This window comes from Oncorhynchus mykiss, chromosome 8 (genome assembly GCF_013265735.2).
Source record: "Oncorhynchus mykiss isolate Arlee chromosome 8, USDA_OmykA_1.1, whole genome shotgun sequence".
In the NCBI taxonomy this organism is placed as follows: Eukaryota; Metazoa; Chordata; class Actinopteri; order Salmoniformes; family Salmonidae; genus Oncorhynchus; species Oncorhynchus mykiss.
In genome coordinates, this window is record NC_048572.1 from 59057292 (window position 1) to 59084854 (window position 27563).

The 27563-nt window shown below is 42.6% G+C and overlaps 1 protein-coding gene across 2 annotated transcripts; it reads left to right on the top strand.

Moving 5' to 3' along the window:
* The first annotated feature begins 124 nt into the window (after positions 1-124).
* On the top strand, positions 125-27563 carry LOC110530235 (IgGFc-binding protein). Of its 2 annotated transcripts, none has more exons than XM_036985805.1 (23): positions 125-304; positions 608-648; positions 963-1210; positions 5649-6204; positions 6343-6539; positions 6632-7012; positions 7484-7785; positions 7991-8256; positions 8565-8618; positions 8718-8855; positions 9119-9381; positions 9478-9562; positions 9679-9753; positions 9877-10014; positions 10350-10609; positions 17619-17703; positions 17786-18100; positions 18963-19171; positions 19293-19449; positions 19729-20162; positions 24451-24580; positions 24950-25118; positions 27130-27563. In XM_036985805.1, the coding sequence occupies exons 1-22, from the start codon at positions 228-230 to the stop codon at positions 25066-25068; spliced, it is 4530 nt and encodes a 1509-aa protein (XP_036841700.1). In that variant the 5' UTR covers positions 125-227; the 3' UTR covers positions 25069-25118; positions 27130-27563. The 2 variants fall into 2 exon arrangements, with proteins under 2 accessions (XP_036841700.1, XP_036841702.1); XM_036985807.1 differs by having other exon boundaries at positions 27225-27563.

The window sequence follows — 27563 nt, forward strand, 5'->3', positions numbered from 1 at the left end:
AATGTCTTTTTGACACCATACACTTGACCCCTCCCTTTCCTGTTTGCCCCTCCCCCTTTCCCTGCCCACTGCTCTGGGCCACCAGGACCCTTATAAAAGTCTGCACTCTTTCCCCTCCCTAGTCAGAATCAGAGTGAGACTCCAGTACTCCCCACTCTCTCTATATAGTGAGTGTAAAGAGTATTTTATCTTAGCCTCCATAAGGGAACACAACTAGAAGAACACCCATGCTAGGAGGCACCTACATTGGGTTGCTGGCTACAGCAGCCCTCCTCTCTCTGCTACAGGATGGGACTTACGGAAGGTGAGTCTCACTGTCATACTGTTGGTCTATTGATTAGCATCTAACGTACTCTTAGTTACTCTCTCTCTCTATGGCTGTGTCTTACTCTTTCAATTAGATGATTTACTGTCTTAACTATTATCATGTCAACATTAGTATAAATACTAAAAATGCTGAACTTTAGTTTGCAACTTGTTGTCGGATGCACCATGACATAGAGATTACAATGTCGATATGCCGATGTGTAGCCTAACAATAAAGTGTTTTACTTTGATATCAATTTCTCTCCCACTGTTTTGATTTGATCCGAATGTCTTCTTTCAGTGTTGAGGGTGACAGATCATCAGTTACAATGAGTGATGCAGGTATGAAACAGTATCAAATACAAATAATGCTAAGCATTGTTATGGGTTTTTTAAATTCTCAAACAACACAATGATTGCTGATGGAGAAGTGGGATTTGTCAGTATAACTAGCAACCTATTCATCAGTCTGACTTATAGGCTACACCTTTGTCTGGTTTTTATTAAGTGCAGTGTCATCACACCCCCAATTGCTACATTAACTTTGAACAAAAACTCACCTTTATTAAAGACCTAAACACAGAATAGGTTTTTTTTTTAAACGACTACTTTAATTGACTATTCTCTCTCTTGTTCTCACTCTCGCTCTCTCGCAGGGACCTGCACTGTCCACAGCAACTTCCACTACAGCACCTTTGACTGGGCCAACTTCCGCTTCGTTGTCCCCTGTACCTACGTCATGGCCCGGCTGTGCTCGTCCTCTGAGACCCCCCTGTCCCACTTCAGTGTGGAGGTGAAGAACGAGCAGGGAGGGAACTCCTCTGTATCTCCTGTTCTGCAGGTCAATGTGGAGGTGGAGAACCTCAGGGTCTCCCTGCACAAGAGACAGAACCACCGGGTCATGGTGAGTACAACAGGTTATTATTATGAAGTTAATTCACTATAGCAAATCAAATCAAATCAAATGTATTTATTTAGCCTTTCGTACATCAGCTGATATCTCAAAGTGCTGTACAGAAACCCAGCCTAAAACCCCAAACTGCAAGCAATGCAGGTGTAGAAGCACGGTGGCTAGGAAAAACTCCCTAGAAAGGCCAAAACCTAGGAAGAAACCTAGAGAGGAACCAGGTTATGTGGGGTGGCCAGTCCTCTTCTGCCTGTGCCGGGTGGAGATTATAACAGAACATGGCCAAGATGTTCAAATGTTCATGAATGACCAGCATGGTCAAATAATAATAATCACAGGCAGAACAGTTGAAACTGGAGCAGCAGCACAGCCAGGTGGACTGGGGACAGCAAGGAGTCATCATGTCAGGTAGTCCTGAGGCATGGTCCTAGGGCTCAGGTCCTCCGAGAAAGAGAAAGATAATTAGAGAGAGCATACTTAAATTCACACAGGACACCGGATAGGACAGGAGAAGTACTCCAGATATAACAAACTGACCCTAGCCCCCCGACACATAAACTACTGCAGCATAAATCCTGGAGGCTGAGACAGGGCCAAACAGGAAAGATATAACCCCACCCACTTTGCCAAAGCACAGCCCCCACACCACTAGAGGGATATCTTCAACCACCGACTTAACATCCTGAGACAAGGCCGAGTATAGCCCACAAAGATCTCCGCCACGGCACAACCCAAGGGGGGGGCGCCAACCCAGACAGGAAGATCACATCAGTGACTCAACCCACTTAAGTGACGCACCCCTCCTAGGGACGGTATGAAAGAGCCCTAGTAAGCCAGTGACTCAGCCCCTGTAATAGGGTTAGAGGCAGAGAATCCCGGTGGAAAGAGGGGAACCGGCCAGGCAGAGACAGCAAGGGCGGTTCGTTGCTCCAGAGCCTTTCCGTTCACCTTCACACTCTTGGGCCAGACTACACTCAATCATATGACCCACTGAAGAGATGAGTCTTCAGTAAAGACTTAAAGGTTGAGACCGAGTTTGTGTCTCTCACATGGGTAGGCAGACCATTCCATAAAAATGGAGCTCTATAGGAGAAAGCCCTGCCTCTAGCTGTTTGCTTAGAAATTCTAGGGACAATTAGGAGGCCTGCATCTTGTGACCGTAGCGTACGTGTAGGTATGTACGGCAGGACCAAATCAGAGAGATAGGTAGGACCAAGCCCATGTAATGCTTTGTAGGTTAGCAGTAAAACCTTGAAATCAGCCCTTGCCTTGACATGAAGCCAATATAGGGAGGCTAGCACTGGAAAATATGATCACATTTTTTGGTTTGAGTCAGGATTCTAGCAGCCGTATTTAGCACTAACTGAAGTTTATTTAGTGCTTAATTATCCGGGTAGCCGGGAAGGTAGAGCATTGCAGTAGTCTAACCTAGAAGTGACAAAAGCATGGATACATTTTTTTGCATCATTTTTGGACAGAAAGTTTCTGATTTTTGCAATGTTACGGAGATGGAAAAAAGCTGTCCTTGAGACAGTCTTGATATATTCTTCAAAAGAGAGATCAGGGTCCAGAGTAACGCCGAGGTCCTTCACAGTTTTATTTGAGACGACTGTACAACCATCAAGATTAACTGTCAGCTTCAACAGAAGATCTCTTTGTTTCTTGGGACCAAGAACAAGCATCTCTGTTTTGTCCGAGTTTAAAAGTAGAAAGTTTGCAGCCATCCACTTTCTTATGTCTGAAACACATGCTTCTAGCGAGGGCAATTTTGGGGCTTCACCATGTTTCATTGAAATGTACAGCTGTGTGTCATCCGCATAGTAGTGAAAGTTAACATTATGTTTTCGAATGACATCCCCAAGGGGTAAAATATATAGTGAAAACAATAGTGGTCCTAAAACGGAACCTTGAGGAACACCGAAATTTACAGTTGATTTGTCAGAGGACAAACCATTCACAGAGACAAACTGATATCTTTCCGACAGATAAGATCAAAACCAGGCCAGAAGTTGTCCGTGTAGACCAATTTGGGTTTCCAATCTCTCCAAAAGAATGTGGTGATCGATGGTATCAAAAGCAGCACTAAGGTCTAGGAGCACGAAGACAGATGCAGAGCCTCGGTCGGATGCCATTAAAAGGTCCTTTACCACCTTCACAAGTGCAGTCTTAGTGCTATGATGGGGTCTAAAACCAGACTGAAGCATTTCGTATACATTGATTGTATACGGAAGGCAGTGAGTTGCTGCGCAACAGCCTTTTCTAAAATTTTTGAGAGGAATGGAAGATTCGATATAGGCCGATAGTTTTTTATATTTTCTGGGTCAAGGGTTGGCTTTTTCAAGAGAGGCTTTATTACTGCCACTTTTAGTGAGTTTGGTACACATCCGGTGGATAGAGAGCCGTTTATTATGTTCAATATAGGAGGGCCAAGCACAGGAAGCAGCTCTTTCAGTAGTTTAGTTGGAATAGGGTCCAGTGTGCAGCTTGAAGGTTTAGAGGCCATGATTATTTTCAGCATTGTGTCAAGAGATATAGTACAAAAACACATGAGTGTCTCTCTTGATCCTAGGTCCTGGTAGAGTTATGCAGACTCAGGACAACTGAGCTTTGAAGGAATAAGCAGATTTAAAGAGGAGTCCGTAATTTGCTTTCTAATAATCATGATCTTTTCCTCAAAGAAGTTCATGAATTTATTACTGCTGAAGTGAAAGCCATCCTCTCTTGGGGAATGCTGCTTTTTAGTTAGCTTTGTGACAGTATCAAAAAGGAATTTCGGATTGTTCTTATTTTCCTCAATTAAGTTGGGAAAATAGGATGATCGAGCAGCAGTAAGGGCTCTTCGGTACTGCATGGTACTGTCTTTCCAAGCTAGTCGGAAGCCTTCCAGTTTGGTGTGGCGCCATTTCCGTTCCAATTTTCTGGAAGCTTGCTTCAGAGCTCGGGTATTTTCTGTATACCAGGGAGCTAGTTTCTTATGAGAAATGTTTTTAGTTTTTAGGGGTGCAACTGCATCTAGGGTATTGCGCAAGGTTATATTGAGTTCAGTTAGGTGGTTAACTGATTTTTGTCCTCTGGCGTCCTTGGGTAGACAGAAGGAATCCTGGACATCAAGGAATCTTTGTGTTGTCTGTGAATTTATAGCACGACTTTTGATGTTCCTTGGTTGAGGTCTGAGCAGATTATTTGTTGCAATTGCAAACGTAATAAAATGGTGGTCCGATAGTCCAGGATTATGAGGAAAAACATTAAGATCCACAACATTTATACCATGGGACAAAACTAGGTCCAGAGTATGACTGTGACAGTGATTAGGTCCAGAGACATGTTGGACAAAACCCACTGAGTCGATGATGGCTCCGAAAGCCTTTGGAGTGGGTCTGTGGACTTTTCCATGTGAATATTAAAGTCACCAAAGATTAGAATATTATCTGCTATGACTACAAGGTCCGATAGGAATTCAGGGAACTCAATGAGGAACGCTGTAGATGGCCCAGGAGGCATGCATACAGTAGCTATAAAAAGTGATTGAGTAGGCTGCATAGATTTCATGACTAGAAGCACAAAAGACGAAAATGTCTTTTTTTTTTGTAAATTGAAATTAGCTATCGTATATGTTAGCAACACCTCCGCCTTTGCGGGATGCACGGGGGATATGGTCACTAGTGTAGCCAGGAGGTGGGGCCTCCATTAACACAGTAAATTCATCAGGCTTAAGCCATGTTTCAGTCAGGCCAATCACATCAAGATTATGATCAGTTCATTGACTATAATTGCCTTTGAAGTAAGGGATCTAACATTAAGTAGCCCTATTTTGAGATGTGAGGTATCATGATCTCTTTCAATAATGACAGGAATGGAGGAGGTCTTTATCCTAGTGAGATTGCTAAGGCGAACACCGCCATGTTTAGTTTTGCCCAACCTAGGTCGAGGCACAGACACAATCTCAATGGGGATAGCTGAGCTGACTACACTGACTGTGCTCCTGGGTTATAATGGTTTATTGGTTCTACTCACTTTCACATATGATTTAGGCCTTTCACATTCCAACTGACCACATTGATGTTAGGTAATGTATCTAGACCCAGGAAAATGTGCTATTTGTAATTGAGTCATTGTAAATTCACTGCATAATAGTGCTGAACTTAGTTACTCACTGGGTCTAAAAGTTCATATACTGTATCTGCCATGAACTGATAAACTGAAAAAGTATTTACTACAGTACAACAAAGTTCAGAGTTGGTTATACAATGATGTACAAGAATATGAAACCTTATCAGATTTTTGAAAGTTATATGGGACATAAGAGGGTTAGTATTTTGTCCCCTATTCCAAAGTATCGAACACATTGATCCAGCAAATGTTTACTACATGCTACGGTAAGAACGGCAAAGAAAGACCAGTCTTTCAAGTAAATCAATCTTTATCCTGTTTTCAGGTCAACGGCATTTGGAAGAAACTCCCCCTGAGCCTCAACGGTGGCACCATCAACATCCAAGGCAATGCGGCTTCCGTCGTTCTGGAGACTAACTTCAACCTTTTTGTATCCTATGATGACTCCTGTGCCGTCCATATCACCATCCCCGCCTCGTATTCCGGTAAAGTCTGCGGCATGTGCGGGAACTTCAACCACCTGAGAGACGATGATTACCACACGGCTGACGGTTCTGAGGCTTCAACCGCTGCCACGTTCGGCCAGAGCTGGCAGAGCCAGAAGGCCTGTCAGTCAACCGTTGTCCCCAATGAGTGTCCCCCTATGGAGGAGGCAGAGTACGCTAGCGAGCCCTACTGTGGGTCACTGGTCTCCAGGCACGGGCCCTTCGCAGAATGCCAGTCTGTCCTGGGAGCCGAGAGCTACTTCCGGAGCTGTGTGGCGGGGATGTGTGGAGCAGGTGGTGGCCTCGAGGTGCTGTGTGAGGCCCTGCAGTCCTATGCTGATATGTGCCTCAAGGCCGGGGGGCCTGTACCTGCCTGGAGGAACTCGACTATGTGTCGTAAGTTGTTTTATGGTTTCCTATTTTGATTACTAACCTTCCTGCTGTAATTAACTATTGAAGTTGGAAACAACTTGATGATGGTGATAGCCTTCCAGACATTTGACTAAATTCTCTGCCCTTTCTTTCCCTCCCAAGCCCTGGAGTGTGGAGCGAACAGCCATTACAACGCCTGTGCCGAGGGCTGCCCTGAGGCCTGCTCCGTCATGGACGCCCAAGGGGCGTGTGGAAGCTGTGAGGAAAGGTGTGAGTGCAACCCCGGCTTCAAGCTCAGTGGGGGGAGGTGTGTCTCTGCAGAGGACTGTGGCTGCTGGATGAATGGAGTACACTATGAGGTAAGGAATAGATTTAGGTTGATAGCAAAATATCAACACAGACAGACATTAAGAAAAACACATACACATCTCTTTTCTTCACCCTTTTCCAGAAAGGAGCGACGTTCATGGACGGTGAATGTGATCGCGTGTGCCAGTGTATGGGCGGGGGCGGACTCCAGTGTTCTGCTTCCTCCTGCGCGGACGACGAGGTGTGCAAGGTCAAAGAGGGGGTCAAGGGTTGCTTCCCCTCCAGCCCGGCCATCTGCCGCATCTACGGAGACCCCCACTACATCACCTTTGATGGCAAGGCATACACCTTCCAGGGGGGCTGCAGCTACACCCTGGCCAAGACGTGCGGCGGACACACACCCATCCAGTTCTCAGTGACGGGCCAGAACTGGAACCCGGGGAGCGAGAGCAGTGCTAAGCTGGCCGCAGTGGTTCTGGAGACCAAGAGTCTGCATTTGAAGATAGATAACTACAGCGTTACTGTAAGAATGAAAACTACGACATTTTGAAATAATCTTTCTTTACTTGTGCAGATACTTTTTCCTATTTTGCCAGTTTTGCCTTTTGCCTTCAGAACCTTCAATAATCAGCTCTGGGTGTGCGGTAGATCCTACCTATTATTTACTTGTGACATTAACATGCATTGCTGACCCACTTGACCTTGCCCTCCTATAAACCCTCTCCCCACTTCCCTGTATTGCTTTGGTACAACAGTTCAAAGGAACTATGTAGAGAATTAGAGAATCTAACTATGTCTATCCCTTATATGTTTCGATTTGTATTTGCAACTGTTCAGTGTACTTTAGTTTCTACAATTTGTCCAATGAGACAGTGGAGACATACTCTATTCCACACAAAAATTATATTTAATTTAGTTCAGTTCTACTTTCATCTATTTTACTTGGCTCCACTCTACCTTACTCTGCCCTACCCTTCCCTACTCTCCACTGCAGGTGAACCATGTTTGGCAGAGTCTTCCTATTGCAGTAAACGGCTCATACGGCGAGGTGAAGCTGTACAAGAAGAAGCAGTACACTGTCATGGAGACGACCTTTGGCCTACAGATGCTGCTGGACGATCATCACAGGCTCTTCCTGCAGCTGGACGAGCGCTACAAGGGTGAGATGTGCGGCCTCTGTGGTACCTACTCCAACGACCAGGGGGATGACTTCCTGACCCCAAACGGCACCAAACCCGAGACCAATGAGGTCACATTCGCCAACAGCTGGAGAGTGAAGAGTCCGGAGGACGATCGGTGAGTGGGTTGGATGTTTTGAACCATAACGGTAACATACTGTACGGTACATTATGTTACCGTTATGTTTGTAGTGGATGAGTGTATCCAGCCATTAACTGAAAAATGCAGAACTGTCATTGTATCCTCAACCCTAATCTTAGAATATATCAATAAATCCAATACATAACACCATTGATCTCCTCTCCGTTCCCCTCTTCTCTAGCTGTGTTGCTTCCCCACCTGCCCCCCAACCATGTGACTCCCATTTGGACAACCAGGGCTACCAGGAGTGTTCCAAGCTGCTGCGTGACACTTTCAAGCCCTGCCACCCATTTGTCCACCCCACATCCTACATAGACAGCTGTATGTCTGACCACTGTGCCTCCGGCGGGGACATGCATGTGACATGCTACTCCCTGAAGTCCTACGTGACCGCCTGTCAGGTGGCCAGTGTTACCTTGCCCCCCTGGTTTAATGACACCGCCTGTGGTGAGTGTGATATGGTATGGTTGTTCTTGTAATGATGATGATGCTGCTGCTGAACACAGTACTATGATTGTAGGGTGGTTGGCTCACCCCATCCATCATCAAACACTTTAGTTGTTTCTGTAGTCTTCAACTTGGATCCTTCATTCCTTCCTCCATTCTTATTTTCCTTCCACTCTTGCATCCCTTATTCCTGCCCTCTTTTTCCTCCCCTCCTCCCTCCTTCTCTTACTTTCCCCTTCCTACCATCCACCTGAGGCTTGTCTAATGTGTTCCTGTGAAAAACCCTGCTGTCTGTCTTATAATTGCAGATAGCCTACCTGGCCCTCCCACAAAACCACCAGTTACTACACCTGACAAAACATGTAAGAACGTTGACCACATGCTTTTCCAATGGCAGCATTTCCATTTCTTTGATACCAGCTGGTTCATTTGGTGACTGAGTTTTCTATGGCATCCTACAGTTTGTCCTCTAGACTGCAACTTTGACAACAGCGAGTGTGGGTGGGAGCAAATTGTTCAGGACAGTTTTGATTGGAGAAGACAGAGAGGCCCAACCCCGTCTGACCTCACAGGGCCAACCCAGGACCATACCACAGGAGGTGAGAGGTTACGAGGTCACATGGTTGTGCCCCCCCCCCCCCCCCCCCCCCAAAAAAAAAAATCTGAAATTACCAAATGCGCGTCATCCACTGTTTCTGAGATTTCAATGAACGAGACAATACATGGTTGTAGCCCATTGTCTTGTACAGACAGTGATATATAAATTACCTATCTACATAGACATCATAGAGGCTAGCCATTTCAGAGCTAATGTGCTGGGAGTCGTGACGTTAAAGAGTGTATGTGTATGTTTGTTGATCAGGTGGCTCCTACATGTACATTGAGGGCAATGGTGTGTACTACGGAGACTCTGCCCGTATGATAAGCCCTAAGTGCCAAAAAGGGGCGACAAAATACTGCCTGCGCTTCTGGTACCACATGTACGGACAGGCCAAGGCCATGATTCTCAATGTCTACCAGCTTGACGAGCACAACAAACACAGGAAACTGTGGTCCAAAGCCAATAACCAGGGCTCCACATGGTATCTTGCCAAAGTGGATATCAATGTCGATGGGTCATTCCAGGTAGGAGAAGATATCAGAGGTTTTTGAGAGGGTTAAATAGTGTGAAATGATTGTGATTTGCACCTTTTCACCCAACACAAAATGGCTCTGTTTCAGATCATCATGGAGGGAATCCGAGGCTCTGACCCTCAGTCTGACGTGGCATTTGACGACATCTCCATCCATTATGGATCATGTTCAGGTGAACGTTGTAACTATCACAGGGACGCATGCTACCTGTACATCTAAACACTGGATGTCAGATGAGGAAACATTTACCCTTTATGACCAATGCCATTCCTCTGCTTCCTCTGGCAGGTTCCTCAACAGGTGTTGTTGGTGGACCTTCAGTTCCTCCCCCAGTTGAAGAAGGATCATTTGTCCCACACCCAGGTATATTACATCTATAGACTACTTTTCTTATGGAAATACAAAATCTAAGGTACTTCAGAATAATGGGCTAAAATGTTGGACTCATGTTGACTTTTACAAATGTTTCCCATGTTCCCTGCTCAGTCTGCAACTTCGATTGCACTTTCGAGGAGGACCTCTGCAGTTTTACCCAGCTGATGATGGATTCTTTTGATTGGACAAGGCACAGTGGCTCCACCCCCACTGCGATGACTGGGCCATCAGCTGACCACACTAAAGGAGGTAGGTGTTCTTAGGACTTTTACCCCAAACTGAACAACAAAATATGATCATTGGTGTCGATGATGGACATCGTAATGCCTTGTCTGAATGGTTGCAAAAACTCTAATGCTCAAACAGCAAACCTGAAAGTCAGAATTGCATTGAAGGACTTGTACTATTCTTTCTGCTCCATTATCTTCAATGGCTGTATTGCAAGACCTACATCCTTACATAAACAATCTGTCCCATTGCTGTATGAACTCCAGATAGAACCCCTAATAAAACCTACTGCTCTCTAAAGGAATTTTGTCTGTGACCCTATGTCTAATCTTATCTAATCTACTCTTGCCTATAAGATGTCGGTCACTACTTGTACATCGAAGCCAGCAATGTGTCTAACGGAGACACGGCTCGCCTCCTCAGCTCTGAGTGTTCTGACCCCGGTCTTCAGTGTCTGCAGTTCTGGTACCACATGTCCGGTTCAGCGGAAACTATGGGCCTGCACGTCTACATACTCCAGGACCGCAGCGCCGACAGGGTATGGTGGAAGAGGAACAACCAGGGAGACAGCTGGCAACTAGCCCAGGTGGATCTCAGGACCACTGGACCTTTCCAGGTGAGTGAGTTATGTGACACTGGTCTTGGTTTAGCATCTGGCCTTCCCTCTGGAGGTTGAAAAAAAGGTCCAATGCAGCCATTTTTATATCAATATTAAATCATTTCTGGGTAACAACGAAGTACCTTGCTGTGACAGATTTCCATTAATATTGGCAAAATAGCTTTTTAGGAAAAAAATATGCCTCAAGTTAGAATTTTGCTAGGACTGACTGGGAGTGGTCTGAGTGGAGAGGGGAAAACTGAAAACTTGCTGTTATTGGCAGAGAGGTTTGGAACTCTCTTTGTTATTGGTCACACATCATCAGAGCATGACGCATGCTGAACACGGAACGAGAGAGAGCTCGGGTTTGTTGTTTTGAAAGTTTCAGAAAAAGTGTTTCCTTAAAAAAGAAAAGCCTTCCTGTTTAATTTGGATCACTTGCCGGGACCGGTACTATCTGTCCCAGGATACTACCAAACCCTAAATTCTGAAGAGCTGATGGTTGGTGAAGCAGCTAGCATAGATGTTGCTGTGTATGTTCAGAGCCATATTCCTGTAAAGCTTATGAGGATCTCATGGCAAATGTTGTTGAAGTGTCGTTGTTGCAGGTTCACCTGCCTCATCTAAAGCCTCTTCCTTCGGGATGCTGTTAAAGGCCACCAAGTGATAACAGTCAGAATTTGAGTGCAATACTTGATAGTGTGTGTGTGATGTTAATAGAGAGATCTGTTTTCTGGGTAACCTGAACATTGACTGGTTAGCAACTAGCTGTCCTCTCAAGAGTAAGCTTTTAACTGTGATTAATGTCTGTAATTTCACCCAGGTTATCACTCAACCAATTAGAGGGCATACCTGTAGTCTTGGATCTGTGACATCCACTGGTATTGATCATATCTTCACGAATACTGCAGAGCTTTGCTCTAAATAAATATCAGTTCCCTTTGGCTGTAGTGAACATAACATTGTGGCAATAACAAGAATAGCCTAAGTGCCAAAGGTTGGTCCTGAAGTAATTCATAAGAGATCACACAAAATGTTTTCTCCGGACTCTTTTGTTGAAGATGTACAGAATGTATGTTCGTCTGATGTGTGTGAGGAAGTGAATGCAGATGCAGCACTGGAAGTATTTGTAAAACAATTAATGACAATTGTTGACAAGCATGCACCTGTTAAGAAATGTACTGTGAAAACTGTTAATTAAGAGCACCCTGGATTGACGATGAATTGAAAAAGGGTATGCTACAAAGAAATTATCCAAAAGAGGTGGTCAATTTGGTCAACTTAGTGTGGGAGAGGTGGAAAAACTATTATTATCCATCAATAATGATAAGCCACCAGGAATAGACAACTTTGATAGGAAACTATTGAGAATGGTAGCAGACTGTATTGCCACACCTATTTGCTCTATCTTTAACCTAAGCCTTAAGGAGTGTATGTGTGCACAGGTGTAGAAGGAAGCTAAAGTAATTCCTCTACCTAAAAATGGTAAAGCACCCATGACTTGCTTTAACAGCCGCCCAACCAGTTTGCTGCCTATTCTAGTTAACTGATGGAAAGAATTGTGTTTGACCAAATACATTGGTGATAATAAATGGATGATAAGATAATAGTTGGAACTGTATTGTCAGATTTGAGTGCACCCTTTAATCTTATTGATCATAAATTCTTATTGAAAAAACTAACTTGCAATGGTTTTACATCACATGCCATCACGTGGTTGGAGAGTTATTTATTCAATAGAAACCAAAGAGTGTTCTTCAATGAAATCTTCTCTAACATTAGATATGTACAGTGTGGTGTCCCTCATGGCAGTTGCCTTGGGCCGTTAATCTTCTCTATTTTTACGAATGATTTGCCACTGGTCTTACATAATGCTAAAATGACTATGTATGTGGATGATTCCACACTCTATATGTCAGCACCCAAAGCCAGTGAGTTCACTGAAATTCTAAATAGAGTTACAGTCAGTATCATAATGGGTGATTAATAAAAAACTGGTCTTAAACTAAAGGCATTGTATTTGGTCCAAAGCATTCTTTATTACCTAAACCTCAACTGGAGTTGTGCATAAATGGTGTGACCATTGAGCAAGTTGAGGAAGATAAACTCTTAGGTATAACATTGGATGGTCAATTATCATGTTCAAGTCATATTGAAAAAGTTGTTGGGGAGATATCTGTTAAAAAACATCATGAACATGCATGCCAGTCTATCCTGGTTGTGTTGATTAACTGAGATTAACTGCTTCGCTTCCAGTTTTTATGAGAAATAGTATTGTGATGAAAATTCAAGATTGTCTGCACAATCAAATAACTCAGCTCAGACACCCATACATACCCCACAAGACATTCCAACAGGGGGTCTCTTCACAGCCCCCAAGTCCAAAACAAATTCACAGCAACGCACAGAGACTTCCGGCGTCGACAGAGATGGCCGCCTCGCTTTGCGTTCTTAGGAAACTATGCAGTATTTTATTTTTTTACGTGTTATTTCTTACATTGGTACCACAGGTAATCTTAGGTTTTATTACATACAGTCGGGAGGAACTATTGGATATAAGAGCAACGTCAACTCACCAACATTACGACCAGGAATATGACTTTCCCGAAGCGGATCTTCTGTTTTGCCCACCACCCAGGACAATGGATCGGATCCCAGCCGGCGAACCAAAACAACGACGCCGTAAAAGGGGCAGACGAAGCGGTCTTCTGGTCAGACTCCGGAGACGGGCACATCGCACATCGCTCCCGAGCATACTACTCATGTCCAGTCTCTTGACAACAAGGTAGATGAAATCCGAGCAAAGGTAGCATTCCAGAGAGACATAAGAGACTGTAACGTTCTTTGCTTCACGGAAACATGGCTCACTCGAGACACGCTATCGGAGTAGGTACAGCCAGCTGGTATCTTCACGCATTGCGCCGAGAGAAACAAGCATGTTTCTGGTAAGAAGAAGAGCGGCGGGGTATGCCTTATGATTAACGAGACGTGGTATGATCATAACAACATACAGGAACTCAAGTCCTTCTGTTCACCTGACTTAGAATTCCTCACAATCAAATGTCGACCGCATTATCTACCAAGAGAATTCTCTTCGATTATAATCGCCACATATATTCACCCCCAAGCAGACACATCGATGGCCCTGAACGAGCTTCATTTGACTCTATATAAAATGGAAACCACATATCCCGAGGCTACTTTTATTGTAGCTGGGGATTTTAACAAGGCTAATCTGAAAACAAGTTTCCCTAAATTATATCAGCATATTGATTGTGCAACCAGGGCTGGTAAAACCCTGGATCATTGTTATTCTAACTTCCTCGAGGCATATAAGGCCCTCCCCCATCCTCCTTTTGGAAAAGCTGACCACGACTCCATTTTGTTGCTTCCAGCCTATAGGCAGAAACTAAAACAGGAAGCTCCCGTGCGCGCTCAGGTCTGTTCAACGCTGGTCCGAACAATCTGATTCCACGCTTCAAGATTTCTTCGATCACGTGGACTGGAATATGTTCCGCATTGCGTCAAAGAACAACATTGACGAATACGCTGATTCGGTGAGTGAGTTTCTTAGCAAGTGCATCCGCGATGTCGTACCCACTGCAACTATTAAAACATTCCCAAACTAGAAACCGTGGATTGATTGGTAACATTCGCGCGAAACTGAAAGCGCAAACAACTGCTTTAAATCAGGGCAAGGTGACAGGAAACATGACCAAATACAAACAGTGTAGCTGTTCCCTCCGCAAGGCAATCAAACAAGCTAAGTATAGAGACAAAGTAGGGTCTCATTTCAAAGGCTCAGACACGAGAGGTATGTGGCAGGGTCAACAGTCAATCACGGATTACAAAAAGAAAACCAGCCCCATCCCTGACCAGGATGTCTTGCTCCCAGACAGACTAAACAACTTCTTTGCTCGCTTTGAGGACAAGGACCATATCACTTCCACCCTACCTGACACCCTTGTCCCACTCCAATTTGCTTACCGCCCCCCAATAGGTCCACAGACGACGCAATCGCAACCACACTGCACACTGCCCTAACCCATCTGGACAAAGAGGAATACCTATGTGAGAATGCTATTCATCGACTACAGCTCAGCATTTAACACCATAGTAACCTCTGAACTCGTCACCAAGGTCAAGACCCTGGGTCTCGACACTGCCCTGTGCAACTGGGTACTGGACTTCCTGACGGGCAGCCCCCAGTTGATGAGGGTAGGAAACAACATCTCCACCCCGCTTATCCTCAACACTGGGGCACCACAAGGGTGCGTTCTGAGCCCTCTCCTGTACTCCCTGTTCACACACGACTGCGTGGCCATGCACGCCTCCAACTCAATCATCAAGTTTGCATACGACAATGCAGTGGTAGGCTTGATTACCAACAACGACGAGACGGCCTACAGGGAGGGGGTGAGGGCCCTCGGAGTGTGGTGTCAGGAAAATAACCCCACACTCAACGTCAACAAAACAAAGGAGATGATTGTGGACTTCAGGAAACAGCAGAGGGAGCGCCCCCCTATCCACATCGACGGGACAGTAGTGGAGAGGGTAGTAAGTTTTAAGTTCCTCGGCGTACACATCACTGGACAAACTGAATTGATCCACCCACACAGAGAGCATGGTGAAGAAGGCGCAGCAGTGCCTCTTCAACCTCAGGAGGCTGAAGAAATTCGACTTGTCACCAAAACCACTCACAAACTTTTACAGATGCACAATCGAGAGCATCCTGTCGGGCTGTATCACCGCCTGGTACGGCAACTGCTCCGCCCACAACGGTAAGGCTCTCCAGAGGGTAGTGAGGTCTGCACAACGCATCACCAGGGGCAAACTACCTGCCCTCCAGGACACCTACACCACCCGATGTTACAGGATGGCCAAAAAGATGATCAAGGACATCAACCACTGCCTATTCACCCTGCTGTCATCCAGAAGGCGAGGTCAGTACAGGTGCATCAAAGCTGGGACCGAGAGACTGAAAAACAGCTTCTATCTCAAGGCCATCAGACTGTTAATAAAAAGCCATCACTAACAGTGAGTGGCTGCTGCCAACATACTGACTCAAATCTCTAGCCACTTTAATAATTAAAAATTGGATGTAATAAATGTTTCACAAGTCACTTTAAACAATGCCACTTTATATAATGTTTACACACCCTGCATTACTCATCTCATATGTACTGTATATACTGTACTCTGTACTCAGTACCATCTACTGCATCTTGCCTATGCCGTTCAGCCATTGCTCATCCTTATATTTATATGTACATATTCTTATTCATTCCTTTGTTGTTGTGAAATTGTTAGATTACTTGTTAGATTTTACTGCATGGTCAGAACTAGAAGCATAAGCATTTCGCTACACTCGCATTAACATCTGCTAACCATGTGTATGTGACCAATAAAATGTGATTTGATTTGGTGATTTGATTTGTATGATTCTCTTCTTTATGAAGTCCAAACATAATTTCATAATTTTCTACTTCAAAATATGCTTCCCTCGTTATCAATCAGTGAGGACAAAAATGTCAGTTCCTTTTGCTTTTTCCGAATCGTTTGATGTTCATTTATTTGTACTTTTGGCTGTTCTGAAATATTATTTAAGGGCATAATTGTGACTGGCAGCGGCTGTAGAAAACGGCAGCAACAGTTGTATTAATTGTCACTGGATGGACCTTCACCCTGCTATCATCCAGAAGGCGAGGTCAGTACAGGTGCATCAAAGCATCCGAGACTGACAAACAGCTTCTATCTCAAAGCCATCAGACTGTTAAACAGCCACCACTAACATTGAGTGGCTGCTGCCAACATACTGAGTCAACTCCAGCCACTTTAATAATGTAATAAATTGATGTAAAAAATGTATCACTAGCCATCTTGATTTAATACATGTATCACTAGCCACTTTAAACAATGCGACTTTTATATGTTTACATACCCTACATTACTCATCTCATATGTATATACTGTACTCGATACCATCTACTGCATCTTGCCTATGCTGTTCTGTACCATCACTCATTCATATATTTTTATGTACATATTCTTTCATTCCTTTACACTTGTGTGTATAAGGTAGTTGTTGTGAATAGGTTAGATTACTCATTGGTTATTGCTGCATTGTCGGAACTAGAAGCACAAGCATTTCGCTACACTCGCATTAACATCTGCTAACCATGTGTATGTGACAAATAAACTTTGATTTGATTTATTATACAGAGACATGATCACATGGAACTCCCTTCCATCTCCAATTACGCAAGCAAACAGCAAAATTACCTTCAAGAAATGGATAAAACAACATCTCATGGCACAATGGGGACTGTGAAATGACACACACACAAACACACGCACCCATAGACACACTATCACACTCTCAACACAATCAACGCAATCAAGTTACACACATTATTCTTTAGTAGTATTGTTTGTATATTGTTGTATTTTATATTAGTGTGACTGTTCTTGTCTACAGTGTTTTGTTACTTGTCGTGTTTGGTGTTTTTTTGGTGGACCCCAGGAAGAATAGCTGCTGCTTCGGCAAAAGCTAATGGGGATCCGAATAAACCAAATAATATTATCCAATTTACCGCATGGTGATGTCACTGTGGAAAGCCGAAAACTCCTGCCCATGCAAACCTGCTGATTAGAAGGTCCTGTAGATTGTATTTTCAACCAGAAACTATCGGGAAAAAACACGGATCAAATTCCTTCACACTTTTACAGTGTTCATTTCATCATCTGTTGTGCAATATGATACAGAATACAGGCAAGACACAATGCTGACTTCACTGGTCCTTTAAGCAACAAGGTAAATAGGGTAGAGTGGAATGTGAGGTGTGGATATTCCTCACTGCACCATTAACCCTGTGTTGTAATCTTAAAATGTCAGGCGATTTTGGACTCGGACATGTGTACCATTATTCATCCAGAAAGGTCCCTTTGACAAAATGTGCTTAGTGTACCTTTTTGCTATATATGCTTTGTTATAAATGTTTCTCCCTGGCTATTACTTTGATCTCAGATCATCTTCGAGGGCCGAAGAGGCACCACTGATCAATCTGATGTGGCTATAGATGATGTTTCTCTGCATCGTGGACACTGTGAAGGTAAGGGTCACTCCCTCCACAGTGAACAACACAACCAAATTTGGGGTAATTGTTATAACGTTGATTTTCTTTTAATTCCTAGATCTGATTAAGCCAACAACACCAACCGAGAATCCTGTGCCAGCAGACAAGTCTACCATTGCACCAACACCAGGTCCAATTACCATGAGACCAGTAACACTAAGACCAACAACTGCTGCACCAGCTCCAACCAACTCAACCATGCCATCTAAACCCTCAACAACTGCTAGGCCACAACCACCAACAACTATGAGACCAGAAACACCAGCACCACCCACAACTGAAATACCAAGTCCACCAAGACCGACAACTGAAAGACCACAACCCCCAAGACCAACAACTGCAAGACCACAACCGCCCACCACAGCGAGACCAAGTAAGTCTTTATGTGCCCTTGATAACACAAAGTTACAATCTTCATTCATTACAGGCCTCTCCTAACACAAGTGGTGTTTTACAAATGGAAAGACACTAAGTACAAAGAAAATGTAATCTGTACTTATTCTTGCAGTCAGTGTGCTACATATTCTATACACTCAACCTTATATTTGAAGAGTTTTATTCCAAAACCTTATGTATCCATTTTCAGAAATATTTGTAAATTAGCTTTTATTGTAAAAAAAAATATATGAAAGAGATTGGTGTGTTTTTTTAACTATCTAATCATGGCATGGCATGTATTTGTTTCAAATGTATCATTTGGTTTAATTTCAGAGACAAATAATCATGTTTTTTTGCTAAATGCTATACATATCCGCCTCACTCACTGCTAGGTTTTACACAGTGAAATGTAACAAATGACTACATTTTTTTAAATGAAATGTACAAATGATACATTTGTGACATCGATATTTCATGTTTTTAAAACATATTTAAAACAGTAATATGAGATCTGTATGTAAAACATTTACATTTGAGTAATATAGCAGATGCTCTTACCCAGAGTGAATTACAGTAAATACATTTGTCTTAAGATAGCTGGGTGAGAGCCACATGTCAGTCAAATATACAGGATACAAATATTCCATTCCAGCTAAGCAAATGGATATATAGCACTTATAGCCCCAATTTCTTGTGTACATGTTCATACACATCTAAAAACCTTAAGAATGAAACATCTGAGAACAATAATATTTTACAAACATGAATCTAACCGTAATAAGCTATCTTTTCTGGTGACTAATTGGTGGATATTGCGTTATTGGAAATAAACTCTTCAATTGCTCTTTTCTCTTTAGCACCATTGTGCCCAAACAACAGCCACTTCACCCCCTGCATCTCCGACTGCCAGCCCACCTGTATGCACCTCCACGGCCCACCCGACTGCCACTCTGATGAGCACTGCATACAGGGCTGTGTGTGTGACGAAGGCTTTGTGCTCAGACAGAGGGTGTGTGTGCCCACCCAGCAGTGCGGCTGTGTGGACAGCAATGGCAACAGCCATCACGTAAGTAACCTAGCACCCAATGAGAACTGCTTTAGAAGTATGTTTGGTGTAGACCCAGTGCCCATGGTTACATGTATGAATTCTGCAGTGTAATGACTTTAAAGATGGACTTTCATTTCAGTTTAAAGAGAGCTGGTACACTGAGCACTGCCATCAGAAGTGTGAATGTGTTGAAGATGATGGTGTGGGGGAGATTGACTGCAATAATGAATATGAGTGTGATGGGGATGCCATCTGTCTTCAGAATGAAGCCGGACTGTATTTCTGCAAGTCAACAGGTAGGCCACACTTCTCAGAAACGTCACTCTCTTAAGAACTGTCTCTCATACACTCAACAGACATTCAATTGCATTCAATGCCAGTCCCTTACAGACCTCGGTCAAGGCCTAAAGTTCTCCTGTTTTCTAAAACAATGTTCAATACCAAATCCAGAACAGTTAAGTCTCAAAGACCTTCACTGTTTTATATCATAATTCCTATCTATGTCTTTTCTCACCATGTCCTCATGTACATGTTGTTTCTTTGGTATTAATCTTGTTTCTATTTTTGCGTTCAAGGCTTCAGTGAGTGCTCTATCAATGGAGACTCAGAGTACAGAACCTTTAACAACAAGACGCATGACTTTGAGGGCACAAACTCTCATGTTCTGGTCCAGACCACAGACCTGTCCAAGAACCAGCCAGACATCTACATCAAGACCATCAATGAGATCGTCAACCAGGATGGTGATGACAGTCATGGTGACAGTAGCCAAGGTGACAGTAGCCAAGGTGACAGTAGCCAAGGAGACAATAGTAATGTTGATAGCAGTGATGAGGATGACAAGCATAAAGACAGCATGAGAAGGGAGAACAGTGAAGACAAGCATGATCGCAGCGATGAGGACAGTGATGAAGATAAAAGTGAGAACAACAACCATCTGCGACTCAGAGGGCTGAAAATCAGAGTCTACAACCACATAGTGGAGTTCAGGAAGAACAGGAAACTTGTTGTAAGTATTTAGGACTTATACATGATTTAATATGACAATTATAAGGTTATTCATAACTTCTACTTACAGTTGAAGTCGGAAGTGTACATACACCTTAGCTTTAATCTTGAGTGTAGGGGGCAGTATTTTGATGTTTGGATGAAAAACATACCCAAATGAAACTGCCTATTTCTCAGGCCCAGAATCTAGAATATGCATACAATTGTCAGATTAGGATAGAAAACACTCTAACGTTTCCAAAACTGTCAAAATATTGTCTGTGAGTATAACAGAACTGATATTGCAGGCGAAAACCTGAGGAAAATCCAACCCGGAGGTGCTGTTTTTCCTGAAAGCTCTCTGTTCCATTGCCTGCCTTCGCTCCATTTAAAGGGATATCAACCTGATTCATTTTCCTATGGCTTCCACATGTTGTTAACAGTCTTTAGACATAGTTTCAGGCTTTTATGTTGAAAAATAAAATCACATTGCGTCATTGTATGGCTGGGTGCCAGCAGTGTTTTGCATACGCAACAGTTTGGAGCAGACATTTTCTCTCTCTCTCCTATTGAAGAAGGTACAGTCCTGAGGATTGATTACAAAAAACTTTGACATGTTTCTACGAAATTTACGGATACTATTTGGAATTTTCGTCTGCCTGTTCGTGACCGCTCGAGCCTGTGGATTTCTGAACATAACGCTCCAACCAAATGGAGGTATTTGGAATATAAAACTAATCTTTATGGAACAAAAGGAACATTTATTGTGTAACTGGGAGTCTCGTAAGTGCAAACATCCAAAGATCATCAAAGGTAAGCGATTCATTTTATTGCTTTTCTGACTTTCGTGACCAATCAACTTGGCTGCTAGCTGTTTGTAATGTTTTGTCTGCTGAGAGAGATTTTTTTAAATCAGACACAGCTAGTGGATTAACAACAAGCTAAACTGTGTTTTTCTATATTGCACTTGTGATTTCATGAAAATGAAATAGTTTTAGTAATTTAATTTGAATTTGGTGCTCTGCAATTCCGGGGATGTTGACGAAAATGATCCCGCTAACGGGATGGGTGCATCAAGAAGTTATCTTCCTGTCTGATGTCTTGAGATGTTGCTTCAATATATCCACATCATTTTTCTTCCTCATGATGCCATTTATTTTGTGACGTGCACCAGTCCCTCCTGCAGCAAAGCACCCCCACAACATGATGGTGCCACTCCCATGCTTCACGGTTGGGATGGTGTTCTTTGGCTGGCAAGCCTCACCCATTTTCCTCCGAAGATAACAATGGTCATTATGGCCAAACATTTATATTTTTGTTTCATCAGACCAGAGGACATTTCTCCAATAAGTACGATCTTTGTCCCAATGTGCAGTTGCAAACCGTAGTCTGGCTTTTTTAAGGCGGTTTTGGAGCAGTGGCTTCTTCCTTGCTGAGCGGCATTTCAGGGGATGTCGATATAGGACTCGATACTTTTGTACCTGTTTTCTCCAGAATCTTCACAAGGTCCTTCGCTGTTGTTCTGGGATTGATTTGCACTTTTCGCACCAAAATACGTTCATCTCTAGGAGACAGAACGCGTCTCCTTCCTAAGCGGTATGACGGCTGCGTGGTCCCATGGTATTTATACTTACGTACTATTGTTTGTACAGATGAACGTGGTACATTCAAGCATTTGGAAATGGTTCCCAAGGGTGAACCAGACTTGTGGAGGTTTGCAATTTTAGCTGATTTATTTTGATTTTCCCATGATGTCAAGCAAAGAGGCACTAAGTTTGAAGGTAGGCCTTGAAATACATCCACAGGTACACCTCCAATTGACTCAAATGATGTCAATTAGTCTATCAGAAGCTTCTAAAGCCATGACATCGTTTTTGTGAATTTTCCAAGCTGTTTAAATGCACAGTCAACTTAGTGTATGTAAACTTCTGACCCACTGGAGTGGAATAATCTGTCTGTAAACAATTGTTGGAAATATTACTTGTGTCATGCACAAAGTAGTTGTCCTGACTGACTTGCCAAAACTATAGTTTGTTAACAAGAAATTGGTGGAGTGGTTGAAAAACAAGTTTTAATGACTCCAACCTAAGTGTATGTGAACTTCTGACTTCAACTGTATCTTTACGCATTATTTATCATGTGCTTTCTGATTTGTTACCCCATGTCTTATTGTAACCTGTAGCCAAAGGTTTGCCACTTTGCTGGCAGAACTGAATTATCTCATTATCTACAGGATGGAATTGGATAGAACCTAGTTTCCTTTTTGGCACCCGTATTTTTCAGTTTATGTGTGTGTGTTTGTGTGTGTCTTTGTGTCTCACCCTGACCCTCATAGACACTGGCTAGGTGCAATAAGAAAAATGACAGGGTTGGAGTCCACTCTAAACTTCAGATGAATGCAGAACTAGCCATATATTATCTTTTCACTTCTTCCCTACTCCTCTCCTGACCTTAAAACACACTAGCTAGGCTTACTTACGTTGGTTGCCTTTAAAGGTCGACTTTGAGCAAAAATGCAAAAATAGCTGATCAATGCACCATCATACTAGGTCATTTAATGGTTAAAAAAAAATAAAAAATAAGATATTTGGCTTCTGAAGTGCCATTTCTTACCGATATTCACAGCTTTCATTCAAAAACAATTTGTGTGAATTACATGAACACATGCTGGAGGAGTTACTGCCCAGCAAACCAACATTGGTTCTGTAACGGTTCCCAGAACATTCATCTAGGTCGCTGACAATGTTCTCATAACACAAAAACAGTCCAATCGTAGTGATCATTATACAATGTTTGTATAAAACATTCACCTGATGTTGCAAGAACATTCCTAGAACATAAAAATTGACTTATTTTATTCTTACAACATTAACAGAATGTCCTGTGCAACCTAACTTAAACATTGTATGAATGTCATCACAACTGAGAATATTTTGTGTTTTGGGAACCTATCCCGTGTAATGTATGTAATGTACCCACAGTGTTTCCACAACCTAATTACATGTTCTGGGAACCTATAAAGAACTCAAAGGCTGTATTGTCAACATTCTTGAAACATCAAAGGAATGTTTTGTGCACCCTGATACCAACATGATCTGGAAGAAAAAAAACTTTGGAGCATATCTCTTGTCATATATCCACAATGTTACCACAACTTAATGAAACATCTGTAAACCTTGAAAGAACAGATGAAATGTGTTCTGAGAACGTTCTTGTAACATCAGGTGAATGTTTTTTGCACTCTAAAAGAAGCATTGTAGAATCATCTGCACAACCGGACAGTTTTTGTGTTTTGGGAACATGTCTTTTGTGGTGTCCCCACAATGTTCCCACCATTTAAAGAACAGATTTAATGTGTTATAGGAACGTTTTTGCAACATCAACCAAATGTTTTAAACAAACATGTAAATGTTCAGGGAATGGTTTGTGGTGGTTGTTACAGATGTTGTGTACAACATTTTAGTGAATGTTAGGAGAACATTCCAAGGAAATTTAATCTAAAACACTTTTGATAAATAAATAGATTTTATCCAAAAAATTATCTTAATGTTTTGGGGGTTTTATCATCCTAATGTTAGATAAAACCCTAACTATAACTTAATGAGAATCTTAGCTAATGTTCTGTGAATGTTCCCAGCTAGCTAGCCTCTGCATAGTCCCCAACAACCGGATGCTCCAGTTTGCAGGGGAAATGGAAAGAGAGCCTGTGACGGGACTTCCTCTTTTGGACGTTAACAAGGCAACCCTCCAACACTCCTCCACATTTACCAGGTTAAACAGTGTAGAACAGAACCTGCCCCCAACAGTTGTTTTTTTCTTGTCAATTGCCAGTTTCAGGCAATTATTTTCATCTGCTACGTTAGGTTACTTGCTAACTAAATTAGCTAGCTTAGCTAACAGACTAGCTACGTCGGTCGCAGTCTGCATGAACAGAATGACATATCAATGAACCACTAAAGGCACACCCCATTTCTGTTTGAGAAATCATAGCAATATTCCTACAGTGAAATAATTGTTTTCCCAAGAAATATGTGTGTGTTTAGTAGACTGCTAGCACATTTTGACTTGTTGCCATTGGGTCAGTAACAGTCTTTCAAGTCTTTCAACAGAACAATAATTAACTATGAGCCCAATTATTTGTTTCCTCATTGGTTGCTGCCCTCTGTTGTTGATAGATAAGCAAAATTACATTGAACATATTATCTCTTGCCCCATCTTTCCTCTCTCTCTCTCTCTCTCTCTCTCTCTCTCTATATATATATATATATATATATATATATATATATATATATATATATATATATATATAGCTGGATGGTAGGAGCACGCATGCCCCTGTCTCCCCAGCAAGGGGTCTGAGGATTCTGGAGAGCTCCTCTCGTATCTACCTGAAGACAGACTTTGGCCTCTCCGTGGAGTTTGATGGACACAGCAGAGCAGGTAACACCACTGTTACATCACAGCCAAAGGAAAGTTTAAATTATTGGTATCTCACCAGTCTCTCTGATAACAGGACAGTAAGATAGCTGTACAGAGAGTGTTTACTGCCCAATATGTCTCTTATCTGTGGACAGATAATATTAGCATAATAGTATAATTAACATTTACACATTTTGTCATATCTTGCAGAAATATGGTAACAAGGCAACATACTGTATCAATCCAAACACATATGTGTATGATGTGCTACAGATGTGTGATGTATGCTTTGTGATATACAGTAAACTGCTTTATGATATAAAGTAAACTGTTACAGAACATAGATGTACTGACAAAAGGAACTCACTTCCATGTCTTTATTTTGCATAGTAATCATCCTGCCCCACACCTACAAGAGGAGATTGGGAGGCCTGTGTGGCAACTTTGACGGCAAGAAGAAGAATTACATGATGAAGCTGAACGGTAAACAGGCCAAGATCGTCAAATAAATTGGAGAGAGCTGAAGAGTGACGGAGGACGGACTGAGCATAACATGGAGGTACGGAGTCACAGAGACAGTACTAGCTACCACTACCACATTAATGTCTGCAATATCATGTGTATAGAGTGTACAGTATGGCATCCATATTATGAACTCCCTCACTTTTGTCAAATCTCAACTTTTAACCATATCTTAACCAAGCAGCTACAGTGGGGAGAACAAGTATTTGATACACTGCCGATTTTGTAGGTTTTCCTACTTACAAAGTCTGTAATTTTTATCATAGGTACACTTCAACTGTGAGAGACAGAATCTAAAACAAAAATCTAGAAAATCACATTGTATGATTTTTAAATAATTAATTTGCATTTTATTGCATGACATAAGTATTTGATCACCTATCAACCAGTAAGAATTCCGGCTCTCACAGACCTGATAGTTTTTCTTTAAGAAGCCTCCTGTTCTCCACTCATTACCTGTATTAACTGCACCTGTTTGAATTCGTTACCTGTATAAAAGACAACTGTCCACACACTCAATCAAACAGACTCCAACCTCTCCACAATGGCCAAGATCAGAGAGCTGTGTAAGGACATCAAAGATAAAATTGTAGACCTGCACAAGGCTGAGATGGGCTACAGGACAATAGGCAAGCACCTTTGTGAGAAGGCAACAACTGTTGGAGCAATTATTAGAAAATGCAAGAAGTTCAAAATGACGGTCAATCACCCTTGGTCTGGGGCTCCATGCAAGATCTCACCTCGTGGGGCATCAATGATCATGAGGAAGGTGAGGGATCAGCCCAGAACTACAAGGCAGGACCTGGTCAATGACCTGAAGAGAGCTGGGACCACAGTCTCAAAGAAAACCATTAGTAACACACTACGTCGTCATGGATTAAAATCCTGCAGCGCACGCAAGGTCCCCCTGCTCAAGCCAGCGCATGTCCAGACCCGTCTAAAGTTTGCCAATGACCATCTGGATGATCCAGGGGAGGATTGGGGGAAGGTCATGTGGTCTGATGAGACAACAATAGAGCGTTTTGGTCTAAACTCCACTCGCCGTGTTTGGAGGAGGAAGAAGGATGAGTACAACCCCATCCCAACCGTGAAGCATGGAGGTGAAAACATCATTCTTTGGGGATGCTTTTCTGCAAAGGGGATAGGACGACTGCACCGTATTGAGGGGAGGATGGATGGGGCCCTGTATCGCGAGATCTTGGCCAACAACCTCCTTCCCTCAGTAAGAGCATTGAAGATGCGTCGTGGCTGATTCTTCCAGCATGACAACAACCCGAAACACACAGCCAGGGCAACTAAGGAGTGGCTCCGTAAGAAGCATCTCAAGGTCCTGGAGTGGCCTAGCCAGTCTCCAGACCTGAACGCAATAGAAAATCTTTGGAGGGAGCTGAAAGTCCGTATTGCCCAGCGACAGCCCTGAAACCTGAAGGATCTGGAGAAGGTCTGTATGGAGGAGTGGGCCAAAATCCCTGCTGTAGTGTGTGCAAACCTGGTCAAGAACTACAGGAAACGTATGATCTCTGTAATTGCAAACAAAGGTTTCTGTACCAAATATTAAGTTCTGCTTTTCTGATGTATCAAATACCTATGTCATGCAATAAAATGCTAATTAATTACTTAAAAATCATACAATGTGATTTTCTGGATTCTGTCTCTCACAGTTGAAGAGTACCTATGATAAAAATTACAGACCTCTACATGCTTTGTAAGTAGGAAAACCTGCAAAATCAGCAGTGTTACAAATACTTGTTCTCCCCACTGTACTGTATATTTGACTTTTATTTAACTAGGCAAGTCAGTTAAGAACAAATTCTTATTTACAATGACAGCCTAGGAACAGTGGGTTAACTGCCTTCTTCAGGGGCAGAACAACATATTTTTACCTTGTCAGCTCAGGGATTCAATCCAGCAACCTTTCGGTTACTGGCCCAACGCTCTAACCACTAGGCTACCTGCCGCACAGGGGAATATTTTTTATGATAAGGAAATGTTATATCTTTAAAGAGCACCAACACCAAAACTGACTCATTCTTCTTTTATGTTTTCAGAGGATTATCTTCCCTTCGTAACTTTGCTTATGGCCAGCGACCTGACCTCAATGCATCAAGACCATTGAATTTGTTTTTTTCTTTTCTTCTCATAGACAGACACATTCCTTCCTACAATGGACACAGTGCATTTGAAAGCACTTGGGTTAAAAAAAGGGGTTTTGTGGACTATGGATCAATAAAGTATTATACTTCTTCCATATGACTGTTGGTTTAAATCCTGTTGCTTCTGCAGCTTATGACCCACCTGTGTGCCTTAGGTTATTTACACAGTTAACCTAGTGCAAGAATCAATGTACACACATGACACTTCCCACTTGAAAAAATACTACAGTTTACTATAGAATACTACAGTTCAGACCCCAGTCCTACCTACCTGGTTATGGAAAATGTGCTCTTTTAGTATTTCTACAATAGGTGGAGAAAGTGGAGAA

Bases quoted from the DNA above. Each gene is read 5' to 3' on its own strand.
- LOC110530235 (XM_036985805.1), top strand. From the start codon at position 228: ATGCTAGGAGGCACCTACATTGGGTTGCTGGCTACAGCAGCCCTCCTC. The intron at 8,257-8,564 runs GTGAGTGTGATA...TTATAATTGCAG, and splicing joins GTTTAATGACACCGCCTGTG to ATAGCCTACCTGGCCCTCCC. The intron at 8,619-8,717 runs GTAAGAACGTTG...GGCATCCTACAG, and splicing joins TACTACACCTGACAAAACAT to TTTGTCCTCTAGACTGCAAC.